Source organism: Colobus angolensis, unplaced genomic scaffold (assembly GCF_000951035.1).
Source record: "Colobus angolensis palliatus isolate OR3802 unplaced genomic scaffold, Cang.pa_1.0 Scaffold240, whole genome shotgun sequence".
Taxonomy (NCBI): domain Eukaryota; kingdom Metazoa; phylum Chordata; class Mammalia; order Primates; family Cercopithecidae; genus Colobus; species Colobus angolensis.
Genome location: NW_012115600.1, coordinates 1,726,187 through 1,740,103, shown reverse-complemented (window position 1 = coordinate 1,740,103; position 13,917 = coordinate 1,726,187). Strand labels below are relative to the sequence as shown.

Sequence of the window (13,917 nt, the reverse complement as noted above, 5' to 3'; positions counted from 1 at the left end):
ATAGCAGTTAAATGGCATTGGTGACCAGGCACAGTGGCTCATGCCTGTAATCCCAGCATTTTGGGAGCCCGAGGCGGATGGATCAGCTGAGGTCAGAAGTTGGAGACCATCCTGGCCAACATGGTGAAACCCCATCTCTACTAAAAATACAAAAATTAGCCAGGTGTGGTGGTGTGTGCCTGTAATCCCAGTTACTCGGGAGGCTGAAGCATGAAAATTGCTTGAACCCAGGAGGCGGAGGTTGCAGTGAGCCGAGACTGCACCACTGCACTCCAGCCTGGGCGACAGAGTGAGACTCAGTCTCAATAAATAAATAAATAAATAAATAGATAAATAAAACAAAAATAAAAACAGACATTACCATATGATCCAGGAATTTCACTTCTAGAAATACACTGAAAATAATTGAAAACAGGGAATTAAACAGATATTCACATACCAATAATGTTGCTATGTTTGCTCATAAATATATATTCTTGTATACACAGAATATATATTTATATGTAAATTGGTATAACAATACAAATGTTGCTATGTTGCTCGTAAATATATATTCTTGTATATACAGAATATAAATAAATATATTTATAAATAAATTTATATTCTATACATTCTATATATAAATATATATTTATAAATATATTTATATTCTATATATACAAGAATATGTATTTATGAGCAACATAGCAACACTATTGGTATATATATATATGTTTAATTCCCTATTTTCAATTATTTTAGGTATATTCCTAGAGGTGAAATTCATGGATCATATGGTAATTTTTATTTTTATTTTTTATATTTTTTCAGACAGGGTCTCACTGTCACCTAGGCTGGAGTGCAGTGGTGCAATCACAGCTCACTGTAGCCTCCACCTCCCAGGCTCAGGTGATCTTCCCACCTCAGCCTCCTGAGTAGCTTGGACTACAGACATGTGCCACCACACTGGGGTAATTTTTGTTTTTTTTGTTGTTGTTGTTGTTTTTTTTGAGACAGAGTCTCGCTCTGTCGCCCAGGCTGGAGTGCAGTGGCGCAATCTTGGCTCACTGCAAGCTCCATTTGCCAGGTTCATGCCATTCTCCTGCCTCAGCCTCCCAAGTAGCTGGGACTACAGGCGCCTGCCACCACGCCTGCCTAATTTTTTGTATTTTTAGTAGAGACGGGGTTTCACCGTGTTAGCCAGGATGGTCTCGATCTCCTGACCTTGTGATCCGCCCACCTTGGCCTCCCAAAGTGCTGGGATTACAGGTGTGAGTCACCGCGCCTGGCCCAATTTTTGTGTTTTTTGTAGAGACGAGGTTTACTATGTTACCCAGACTGGTCTTGAACTCCTAAGCTGAAGTGATCCACCTACTTTGGCCTCCCCAAATGCTAGGATTACAGGTGTGAGCCCCTGCACCTGGCTGTTAATTCTGTGTTCAATGTTTTGAGGTATACTGGTTTTTCACAGTGGTGGCACCTTTTACATTTTCATCAGCAATGCACCAGTGTTCTAATATCTCTACATCCTTGCTAGCAATTGTTATTTTTCAGGGTTTTGTTTAAAAAAGTGTCATAGCCATTGTAGCTGGTATGAAGTGGTATCCCTTTCTAGCTTTGATTTGGATTTCCCTAATGAATAGTGATGTTGAGCAGCTTGTGTGCTTATCAGTCATTTGTATATCTTCTTTGGAGAAATCTCTGTGCAAGTCTTTGCCCATTTTGGGGTTGGTTATTTTTTATTGTTGAGCTTTAAGAGTTCTTTATATATTCTGGATATGAAGCCCTTATCAGACACCTGATTTTCAAATATTTTCTCCCATTCTGTGAGTTGCCTTTTCACTCTGTGAGTAGTGTCCTTTGCACAAAACTTTTTAATTTTGATGAAGTCTCATTAATTTTTTTCTTTTCTTCTTCTTTTTTTTTTTTTTTTTGAGACAAAGTCTTGCTCTGTTGCCCAGACTGGAATGCAGTGGCGTGACCTTGGCTCACTGCAACTTCCCTGTCCAGGCTCAAGAGATCTCCCACTTCAGCCTCTGGAGTACCTGGGACTACAGGTGTGCATGCCATCATGCCCAGTTAATTTTTTTTGCAGAGATGAGGTTTCATCATACTGCCCAGGCTGATCCTAACTCGTGGGCTCCAGTGATCCTCCTGCCTCAGCCTCCCAAAGTGCTGGGATTACAGGCATGAGCCACCAAGCCTGGCCAATTTTTATTCTTTTGTTGCCTGTGTTTTTGGTGTCATATCTAAGAAATTATCGCCAGATCCAATGCTGTGAAGCTCTTTCCCCTACATATTTTTTCTTTTTAAAAAATCAACTTTTATTTTAGATACAGGAGGTACCTGTGCGGGTTTGTTACGTGGGTCTCTTGCATCCAGGTGGAGAGTACAGTACCCAATAGGTAGTTTTTCAAGCCATTCCCCCTCCCTACCCCATTCCCAGTAGTTTGCAATGTCTATTGTTCCCCCCCTCCTTTTTTTTTTGAGATGGAGTCTCCATCTGTCACCAGGCTGGAGTGCAGTGGCGCGATCTTGGCTCACTGCAACCTCCACGTCCAGGGTTCAAGCGATTCTCCCGCCTCAGCCTCCTGAGTAGCTGGGACTACAGGCACGCGCCACCACGCCCAGCTAATTTTTGTATTTTTAGTAGAGAGGGGGTTTTACCATGTTGGCCAGGATGGTCTTGATCTCTTGACATCGTGATCCGCCCACCTCGGTTTCCCAAAACGCTGGGATTACAGGCATGAGCCACTGCGCTGAGCCTTGTTTTGTTTTTTGAGACAGTCTCACTCTGTTGCCCAGGTTGGAGTACAGTAGCACAATCTCAGCTCACTGCAGCCTCTACCTCCTGTGTTCAAGCTATTCTCCTGCCTCAGCCACCCAATTAGCTGGGATTACAGGTGCCTGCTACCATACCCGGCTAATTTTTGTATTATTAGTAGAGGTGGGGTTTCACCATGTTGGCCAGGCTGGTCTCAAACTCGTGAGCTCAAGTGATCCACCCATCTCAGCCTCCCAAAGTGCTGGGGTTACATGCATGAGCCACCATGCCTGGCCTATTGTTCCCACGTTTATGTCTGTGTGTGTTCATGTTTAGCTCCCACTTATAAGTGAGAACATGTGGTATTTGGTTTTCTGTTCCTGAGTTAATTCACTTAGGATTACAGCCTCCAGCGCCATCCATGTTGTTGCAAAGAACATGATTTCATTATTTTTTATGACTGTGCTTTTTCCCCTACATTTTCTTCCAAGAGTCTTATAGTTTTCGTTCTTATGGTTAGGCCTTTTACCCATTTTGAGTTAGGTTTTTATATGGTATCAAGTAAGGGTCCAACTTTATTCTTTCACATGTGGATATCTAGTTTTCACGGCATAATTTGTTTACAAAGGCTGTCTTTCTCCATGGAATGATTTTGGCACCTTTGTCAAAAATCATTTGACCATATATACAAGACTTTGTATCTGGGCTCTCTATTTTACTTCATTGGTCTACGTCTGTCTTTATTTCAGTACCACACTCTTTTGTTTACTATGGTAAGGTTTGAAATCAGGAAGTTTGAGTCCTCCAACTGTCCTTTTTCAAGATTGTTTTGGTTATTCAAGGGCCATTGAGATTCCATGTGAATTTTAGGCTGAATGTTTCTATTTCTGCAAAAAAAATCCTTGGGATTTTAATAGGGAATGCATTCAACCTGTAGATCATTTTTGATAGTATTAACATTTTAACAATATTAAGTCTTCTTGGCCAGGTGCTGGGACTCACATCTTTAATCTCAACACTTTGGGGCGCCAAGACAAGAAAGATCACTTGAGCCCAGGAGTTCAAGACCAGCCTGGGCAACATGGCAAGACCCTCGTTGGTACAAAAAATGTAAAACTTAACTAGGTGTGATGGCGCACGCATCAGTGGTCCCGGCTACTCAGGAGGCTGAGGTGGGAGGATGGCTTGAGCGCAGGAGGTTGAGGCTACAGTGAGCTATGATTGCGCTATTACGCTCTAGCCTGGTCAAGAGAGTGAGTGAGACCCCATCTAAAAAAAAAAAAAAAGGCTGGGTGTGGTGGCTCACACCTGTAATCCCAGCACTTTGGGGAGGCCAAGGAGGGTGGATGACTTGAGTTAAGGAGTTGGAGACCAGCCTGGCCAACATGGTGAAACCCTGTCTCTACTAAAAGCACAAAAATTAGCTGGGCATGGTGGCAGGTGCCTGTAATCCCAGCTACTCGGGAGGCTGAGGCAGGAGAATTGCTTGAACCCAGGAGGTGGAGGTTGCAGTGAGCCGAGATTGCACCACTGCACTCCAGCCCGGGCAACAGAGCAAGACTCTGTCTCAAAAAAATAATAAATAAATAAATAAATATTAAAAATTTAAAAAACAAAGCAAAAGCAAACAAACTAAAAAAGAGTATTAAGCATTCCAATTCATGAACATGGGATGTCCTACCACTATGTCTTCTTTAATTTTTTTCACCAATGGTTTATAATTTTCAGTATACAAGTCTCAAAAGTCATATTTTAAATAATACCATGCCAGTATGTTTGGGCCAACTACAGCCCTCTAGCACAGGTTTAAGAATTCTGTGGGTAATGCTCTGAGTGTCATGATAGAGAAAATTTCCAGTGCTGCTGAAACCTAACAGAATATGTATCATGTCTTGTTTTTTCTTTAGATGAAATCTGAGCTCCTTAAAGTCAAGGACAGTGCCTTCTCTGCCTTTCCTGAGAATACCAAAGACACACCAATTAGCATCCACCTAGTAACTACTTACAAATGCAAATTTAGTCAGATTTCCTTGCACTAAACCGTTCAAAATCACTGCTATTAGGACAGCTGTTATTAGTGTGTTCACCAAAACCCTGCGGGACAGTTCCTGCCAAACTCTCCAGTCTTAGTAGGAAGTCCCTTTCCTACTCCCTCCCTGCTCTCCAATCATTCCAGCCTTCTTTTCATCTTGGTAAAAAGATGTTTTCAAACATTTCTGAGTGCAGCCCACAGAAAGAAATTTATTTTATATTGCAACCCTGTTGATATATATAATGAACAAAAGTTTTGCAAAGCAGTATTTAGCTTTACTACTTTTATACATTGTATTCTAATATTTTTCTTATTTATTGTATAGACTTGGGGTCTCACTTTATTGGCCAGAGTGGTCTTCAAGTCCTGACCTCAAGTGATCCTCTCACCTCAACCTCCCAAAGTGCTGGGATTATAGGTGTAAGCCACCAAACCCAGCCTTTTCTCTTTCATTATTTATTATGTTTATTTTTTAGATCATTCTTTTATAGAGCAATATTTTATATTCTGGGCCTAGAACAGTGGCTTACACCTGTAATCCCAGCACTTTGGGAGGCCGAGGAGGGTGAATTGCTTCAGCCTAGGAGTTCGAGACGAGCCAGGCCAACGTGGTGAAACGCCCCCATCTCTACTAAAAATACAAACGTTATCCAGGCATGGTGACGGGCACTTGTAATCCCAGCTACTTCAGAGGCTGAGGCAGGAGAATCACTTGAACCCTGAAGGCAGAGGTTGCAGTGAGCCAAGATCACGCCACTGCACAGAGTTACCTGGGCAACAGATTGAGACTCTGTTTCAATCAATCAATCAAATTTTAGTTATTTATTTTTTTAAAAAGTTTGTACACGCTAAATTGATACTGTGACCAATTAGTGGGGTACAACATATAGTTTGAAAAACAGTGCTCTGACTGGGGGCAGTGGCTCTCGCCTGTAATCCCAGAATTTTGGGAGGCCAAGGTGGGTGGACCACCTGAGGTCAGGAATTTGAGACCAGCCTGGCCAACATGGTGAAACCCCATTTCTACTAAAAACACTAAAATTAGCCGGGCGTGGTGGCGCACACCTGTAATCCCAGCTACTCGGGAGACCGAGACACGAGAATCTCTTGAACCCGGGAGGTGGTGGGTGCAGTGGGCCGAGATCGCGCCACTGCACTCCAACCTGGGTGACAGAGTGAGACTCCATCTCAAAAAACAAAAAACAAAAAACAAAGAACAAAAACAAAATAAAAAACCAACCAAACACCAAAACAAAACAAAACAAAAAACAGTATTCTAAGCGTTTTCTTTGCCTCAGGGCCATTGCGAATGCTACACCGTCTGGAAAGTTTTTCTTGTATTCTCTTCACCTGGATAGATTTCTTTTTTCAGCCTTTCAGAAAGTACACCTAGATAGATTTTAATCATTTTTTTAAGGTGTGAAAGTCTAAGGATGCCCGACTCTCTGGAGCTGCCTGCCTGTGTTTGAATCCTGAAGATAGTGATGTGTGACTTAATACGTGCTAACAACTCGGAACAGTAAGTGGCGAATCGTAAAGCTGCTTCTTATAGTGCAAGTTAGAAATGACACGACTGTTTGTGTAACTAGGAATATCTGTCTCTTCACAGCTCCCACACTCTAAACACAAGAAGCCACAGAATTTGGTTAATTTTTGCTCATGTTTTTGTTTGTTTGGTTTTGGTTTTTTTGTTTTTGACAGGCTCTCACTGTGTCGCCCAGGCTGGAGTTCAATGGCACGATCTCCACTCGCTGCAACCTCAGCATCCCAGGCTCAAACGATCCTCTTGCCTCAGCCCCCAGTTAGCTAGAATTACAGGCATCCGCCACCATACCTACCTTTTTTTTTTTTTTGAGACGGAGTCTCGCTCTGTCACCCAGGCTGGAGTGCAGTGGTGCGATCTCGGCTCACTGCAACCTCGCCTCCCGGGTTCAAACAATTCTGCCTCAGCCTCCCAAGTAGATGGGATTACAGGAGCCCACCACCGCGCCCGGCTAATTTTTTTTTTTAGTAGAGACGGGGGTTTCGCCATGTTAGCCAGGCTGGTCTCGAACTCCTGACCTCAGATGATCTACCCACCTCGGTCTCCCAAAGTGCTAGGTTTAACATGATGTCCAGGCTAATTCTGCTCATCTTTACATTCCCAGCGTCTCACTTGGCCTGGCAAGTAAGAGGCTCTCGGAATCAAACCGGAGAGAGGCTGGGGGTGGAGCCAGCTTCGGAAGTCACTGCGGAGGGGCGGGGCGGAGGCGGGGCCTCGCCCAGCAGGCGGGCCATAGGTCACGCGGGGCCTCGCTGGACTGCCGCGGGGCATACTGGGCCAAGATGGCAGCAATGACTAAGGCGCTTCCGCGGCGACTGGTGGGCTTGGCGTCCCTTCGGGCTGTAAGTGCCCCGAGCCCCTAGGCGGCGGCCCTGCCGGCACTCTGACTGTCAGGGTCGGGGGCTTGGCCCGTGGTGGCTGCTCTGAGAGGCGAGGCCTGACAGCTTTCAGGCCAGAGTCGGGAGGGCGTTGGAGTCCTGGACGCTCCCTGTTCCCCTCAAATCCTTTGAAGGGGATGGGAAAACTGAGGTCCGGAGAGCTGGAGTGATTTGTCTAGGTCATGGAGATCTGGGACGCCATCCTAGGCGTCCTTATTCCCCGCCCAGGGCCCTTTGCCCCTTCCTCTAATTGAGCTTCAGACCTCTCCAACTCTTCATTAGTGAAAATCACGAACACCCTTCCATTTCCCTCGCCTCCATTTCCAACTCTTGTTGCTTTTAGAGATGCTTGGGGAACTATCCCAGCGTACCGAGCGGGACTTGCGTTGACTGGAGCCAAGCTGTGATTCCCTTGGAATTGCACTTTGATCCTGTTCGATCCTGATGTTTCCCCTCTCCCATTCTCGGCGCAGGTAAAATGTAGGAGACCTAGCTGTATGGAACAGAAAAAATAAAAGCTCAAGCTAGGGTGTCCCAATAGTTCTGCCACTTTCTAGGCTTAATGACATAGTTATTTACTTTCTCTAAACTTCAGCTCTTTCATCTGTAAAACGGACAACATTCTCTTGGGGTTGTTTTGAGATTAGAGAAAATGTGAGTAATACAGTTGGCAGTGTTCTGGCTCCTAGCAAGTGATCGGTCGGTGGTTGTATTTTTCCCTTAGAGAGTTAAGAAGGAGTTATAGCTGTACAGAGGGAAAAATACACTCCTGGCACTGGGTCCCTCTTAGAAAGCCACGTTAATATCTTTACTGGGCCATTCACCTGCACCACCTGGTCATGTGTAAAATGAAGATGACAATTCCAACTTAGAAAGTTAAGAAAATTAAACGAAATAGTAGATATTAATATGCTTTTAAGAAATATTTGGTGTAATGAGATGGCCATCTATGGGGTTCCAAGCATAGGAACCAGTATTAGTATTAGTACCAGATATGGGTTCAAGTCCAAGCTCTGTCACTTTCTAACTGTGATTTTTGGATAATCTTCCTGAGGCTTGGTTTCTTCACCTATAGAGTTGGGATAATAATAGTCCCTGCCTTGAGGTTCTAATGCCTGTGGTTTAACGCTGAGTTTAGTCAGTATTCGCTGTTAATGTTGATGTAGGTATACCATACCTCAGGACACTGTGGCACAGTACTTGTGTAGTTAGGGGGACCCTCTCTGAGCAGAGCTTTATAGAGGAGGAATGGGATGTTTAACCAGGAGAAGAGAAGACTGTGGACCAAACGGTGGTAAAGAGGCAACAGTGGCCCGGAGGTTAGGAGCTTGTGCTCTAGAGCCACACTGCCAGGTTTAGATGCTGCCTCAGTGACTAGCTCTCTCTGTCGCCTCAGGAAGGTTACTTAATCTCTTTGGGCCTCAGATTTCTTTTTTTTTTTTTTTTCCTGAGACAGAGTCTTGCTCTGTCATCTGTCACCCAGACTGGAGTGCAGTGGTGCAATCTCAACTCACTACAACCTCCAGCTCCCAGGTTCAAGCGATTCTCCTCTCAGCCTCCCAAGTGGGGCCTTAGATTTCTTACAGTAAAATGGGGATGACGATAGTTCCTACCTGATAAGATTGTTGAGACGACAATGTGGGTTAATATGTAAACGGCTCACCAGGCGTGGTGGCTCGTGCCTATAATCCTAGCACTTTGGGAGGCCAAGGTGGGTAGATCACTTGAGGTCGGGAGTTCGAGACTAGCCTGGCCAACCTGGTGAAACCCTGTCTCTACTAAAATACAAAAAATTAGCCAGGCATGGTGGTGTGCACCTGTAGTCCCAGCTACTTGGGAGGCTGAGGCAGGGGAATCACTTGAACCCGGGAGGCAGAGGTTGCAGTGAGCTGAGATCACGTCACTACTCTGCAGCCTGGAGACAGAATGAGACTGTATCTCAAATAAAGAAATAAATATGTAAATGTCTCTTGTATGTGCCTGGCAAATGTTAAGTGTTTAAAAACTGAATTATTTTGTGAAGAGCTGTTACGGGGAAGGAAGTGTAATTGAGTTTATAATGTTCTAATAAAAGCAACTTGGAAGCAGGTTTTAGATTCTTTTTGTTTTTTGAGATGAAATCTCAGTCTTGTCCCCCAGGCTGGAGCGCAATGGCGTGATCTCGGCTCACTGCAACCTCCTCTGGGTTCAAGCGATTCTTCTGCCTCAGCCTCCCGAGTAGCTGGGATTACAGTTGCCTGCCACCACGCCCAGCTAATTTATGTATTTTTGGTAGAGATGGGGCTTCACCATGTTGGCCAGGCTGGTCTCGGACTCCTGACTCAGGTGATCCGCCCACCTCGGCCTCCCAAAGTGCTGGGATTACAAGCGTGAGCCACCACGCTCGGCCTGAAGCAGGTTTTAGATTCTTTCAGCAACACTCAACTGTTATTTATCGAGCCCCTATTATGTCCCAGGGCCTTAGAAATACAGCATTGAATAAAACAAAGTCCCTGTCTCATGAAACTTATGTTCCAGTGAGATAGTTTTAGGGTGATATACTAGCAGAGGCTGAACAGCCCTGTTAGAGGGAGATTCAAGTTGCAGGGACCTTCCAATTTAGCCTGTTGACTTCATGAAATTCAGTGGCTCGTTGCCTTAGTCTCTAAAAAGCTTTGTTGGCTGAAACAAGGCCAGTCAGGTGAGTTGTACATGTTCCAGCTGCTTCCTATCAGGGAATTCCTGAGGGGCTTCAGGGGGTTGAGATCCTTAGCAGATTACACAGTGTGCCTCCCGCTTTGCCCCGTTGTGGTATATTTATCCGGATTAAATCTATATAACAAAGTTGATTTGAAAAGTTACAGTATCAAGATAGGTAGAGGGAAGAGGGAAAAAAAAGTCTTGTGTTACTTGATAGGGAAGACTAAGATTTGGAGCAGACTTTATATAGAGGAGACTCAAGGCATTTTGTAAAAAATGTTTTCAGCTACTGGGGGTGTCACCTCCCCTTAGACCCATTCTTGTCATCATCCAGCCTATGACTGTAACAGAATAGAGCCCTCCTGCATCTCACCCACACCCCGAAAAGTCCAGGACTGACTATTCCTCCCCACACTCAGTAATTGCTCTCTTCTGGGACAGCTATGTCCTTCATGGTTTGTTATTTTAATAACTTTAAAGAGTGCCTACTTTGTACCAAACACAGTGCCAAACACTAGGGATGAAGTGGAGTTGGGACAGACAAGGTCCCTCAAAGAGCTTATGTTCTACTGGAAGAGACATTGAGTAGGCATTCTTTATCGTGCTTTGAAGGAAATAATTATAGCTCTGCAATAGAAAATAATGGGGGTGCAAAGAGAGGCAGCTTTGCAAAGGGTGGTCAGAGGAAGCCTCTCTGCAACTGAAAGATGAGAGAGAGATGTGAGAAGAGCTAGGTTTTTTGTTTTTTTTTTTTAAAGCCAGATAAGCAGCCTTGGGGAAGAAGGAAGAGAAGGCAGGGAGCTTAGCAACCTGTTGGGTGAAGGTTGGGAGTGGACAGTAGGGGCAAGTGATGATTCCAGGAGGTCAGAGGAGCCAACTCATACAGAGTCTTTTCTTTTTTTAATTGGAAAGCATCAAGTGACATAGAGTCAGTTAATTTTTTTTTTTTTTTTTTGAGATGGTCTTGCTCTGTTGACCAGGCTGGAGTGTAGTGGCACAGTCATAGCTCACTGCAGCCTCGACCTTCTGGGCTCAAGCGATTCTCCCACCTCAGCCTCTTGAGTAGCTGGGACTACAGGTCCATTCCACAGCACCTGGCTAATTTTTCTATTTTTAGTAGAGACAGGGTTTCTTCATGTTGGCCAGGCTGGTCTCGAATCTCTAGCCTCAAGTGATCTGCCTGCCTTGGCCTCCCAAAGTGCTGGGATTACAGGCATGAGCCACAGTGCCTGGCCTTTTGTTTTCTGTTTTTTGTTTTTTGTTTTTTTTGAGATGGAGTCTTGCTCTGTCACCCAAGATGGAGTGCAGTGGCACGATCTTGGCTCACTGCAACTTCCGCCTCCCTGGTTCAAGCGATTCTCCTGCCTTAGCCTCTTGAGTAGCTGGAATTATGGCCGTGCACCACCACACCTGGCTATTTTTTGTATATTTTTAGTAGAGATGGGGTTTCACCATGTTGGTCAGGCTGGTCTCAAACTTCTGACGTCAAGTGGTCGCCTGCCTCAGCCTCCCAAAGTACTGGGATTACAGGCATGAGCCACTGCCCCCCACTGCAATACCCGGCCTTTTTAAACTACTTCTGACGTACGTACAGCAGCACACAGAGTCCTGTAGGCCATGGTGAATAGGTGAAAGGGATGAATGAAGTTCTGGCTTAAGCAGTAGGGTACATGCGATGCCTTTTACAGAGATGGAAAGGATGGAGTCAGACGGGCTTTAGGAGAAATTAGAGTTCTGTTTCAGGACTGCTAAATTGAAGAGATGCAAATAGAGCTGTCAGGTAGGCTGTGGAAAAGGAGTCCAGACTTCAGAGGAGAACCTGTACTGGGAGCATGAATCTCTTGCTTGTTCCTGTTACTAAGTGAAATATTTTTTTTGTTCTTAATTCTAAAATAGACCAAATGTGAATTAAATGGTGAGAAATATTTCTTCTTGTGTCATTATTAGTGAAGACAGATCCATTCTTTCATATTGGTCTCCCTGGGAATTGTGGCAATCTCTTCCTCATACTTTTTGTTTCCTCTTTTAAACCAAAGGTCAGCACCTCATCTATGGACGCTTTACCAAAGCGAGTGAAAATTGTGGAAGTTGGTCCCCGAGATGGTCTACAAAATGAAAAGGTAAAGGTAGAAATGAGCCAGAAAAGTGTTTCAAGCATCTGCTTTGAGTGTATAACGTGTGGTAGGTGCAATGGCAGTGGACAGAGCTATGCAAGATGTGACTCCTCTGCACAAGTTAGGGGAGAGTAGAGGAGGCCAAACAGGGACAGGCATCTGTGACAGTTAAGTGATCTAAAATGGTGGGGCAAGCTGGGTGGGTGGCTCATGTCTGTCATCGCTAATTACTTGGGAGGCTGAGGTGGGAGGATGGCTTGAGCCCAGGAGTTTGAGACCAGTCTGGGCAACATAGCAAGACTCCATCTTATTAAAAAATATATATATATACATAAATTGAATGGTGGTGCAACAGGTTTGGTGTCCCCAGGTGCACAGCCCAGTGGGGTGGGGTAGGTGGTGTGGAGTGAAGGTGAGGGCATGCCTTTAGACCCAGCAATTCCATGTAATGGGATTTATCCAAAGCAAGTCATGAAGGCCAAATGTAGAGATTTAGCCTTGGAGGTGTTCCTTACGAACCTGTTGGTAAGCGCAGAACTGTTGGAAACAACCTAAATGTTTCATATGAGGAAAGTTGGGTCAGATATATTATGGACTTCTTATAAAATGAAATATGAAGCCATTAATAACATAGGTATATATAAAGTGACTCAAGCAGGTTATAAAAGAGTACGTGTGGCTAGGCATGGTGGTGGCTCATGCCTGTAATCCCAGCACTTCAGGAGGCTGAGGCAGGCAGATCACTTGAAGCTGGGAGTTTGAGACCAGGCTGGCCAATATAGTGAAACCCTGTCTCTACTTTAAAAAAAAAAAAAAAAATTAGCTGGGTGTGATGGCGCACACCTGTAATCCTAAGGCTGAGGCACGAGAATTACTTGAACCCGGAAGGCAGAGGTTGTAGTGAGTCGAGATCGTGCCACTGTACTCCATCCTGGGTGACAGAGCACGATTCTGTCTCCAAACAAAAATAGTGCATGTGCGTGTTTGTGTGTGTGTGTGTGTGTGTGTGTTTTTGGGCGGGGAGACAGTGTCTCACTCTGTCACCCAGGCTGGAGTGCAGTGGCACAATCTTGGCTCACCGCATCCTCCACCTTCCCGGTTCAAGTGATTCTCTTGCCTCAGCCTCCTGAGTAGCGAGGATTACAGAACTCCGCCACCATGCCCAGGTAATTTTTGTATTTTTAGTAGAGACGAAGTTTCTCCAGGTTGGCCAGGCTGGTCTTGAACTCCCAACCTCAGGTGATCCACCTGCCTCGGCCTCCCAAAGTGCTGAGATTACAGGCATGAGCCACTGTGCCCTGCCATGTATTTTTTTATCTTACACTTTTATGTAAGAAGAAAAAAGTTTATATACATACGGGAACATTTATCTACACTAGGACCTAGACCAGCACTTTCTGTGAAGATGGAAATATTCTGGACGTGAGATTTTCCATGTGGTGGCCACTACACCCATGTGGCCCTTGAGAACTTGAGATGTGACTAGTGTGGCCAAGGAATTGAATTTTTATTTTTACACAATTTTTATTAAATTCAAATAACCACGTGACTAGTGACATATTGGACTGCACAGATCTAGAAAGTTACACACCAGGGTGTTAATAGTGTTATCACTGGGAGGTTCTAAGGGTAGTTTTCTTTTGTTTTTGGCATGTTTTTCTGAAAGAATCATATATTGATTATTTTTCAATAAGAAAAGCTTTTTTTCTTTCCTTTTTTTTTCTTTTTTTTTTTTTTTTTTGAGACGGAGTCTCGCTCTGTCGCCCGGGCTGGAGTGCAGTGGCTGGATCTCAGCTCACTGCAACCTCCGCCTCCCGGGTTCAAGAGATTCTCCTGCCTCAGCCTCCCGAGTAGCTGGGATTACAGTTGCCTGCCACCACGCCCAGCTAATTTATGTATTTTTGGTAGAGATGGGGCTTCACCATGTT

At 44.7% G+C, this 13,917-nt stretch overlaps 1 protein-coding gene across 4 annotated transcripts in view; it reads left to right on the top strand.

The window, feature by feature from the left end:
- HMGCL (3-hydroxymethyl-3-methylglutaryl-CoA lyase) overlaps nt 1-13,917 on the top strand; it is a 43,327-nt gene that overhangs the window by 11,054 nt on the left and 18,356 nt on the right. For 2 of the 4 annotated variants that reach the window (XM_011945580.1, XM_011945578.1), the window contains exons 1-2: nt 7,009-7,160; nt 11,912-11,995. In XM_011945580.1, the coding sequence (XP_011800970.1) occupies nt 7,101-7,160; nt 11,912-11,995 (144 nt within the window). In that variant the 5' untranslated portion in view covers nt 7,009-7,100. Of the gene's footprint in view, nt 1-6,192; nt 6,295-7,008; nt 7,161-11,911; nt 11,996-13,917 lie in introns of those variants that run through there. The other 2 variants (XM_011945579.1, XM_011945581.1) reach the window with 2 other exon arrangements.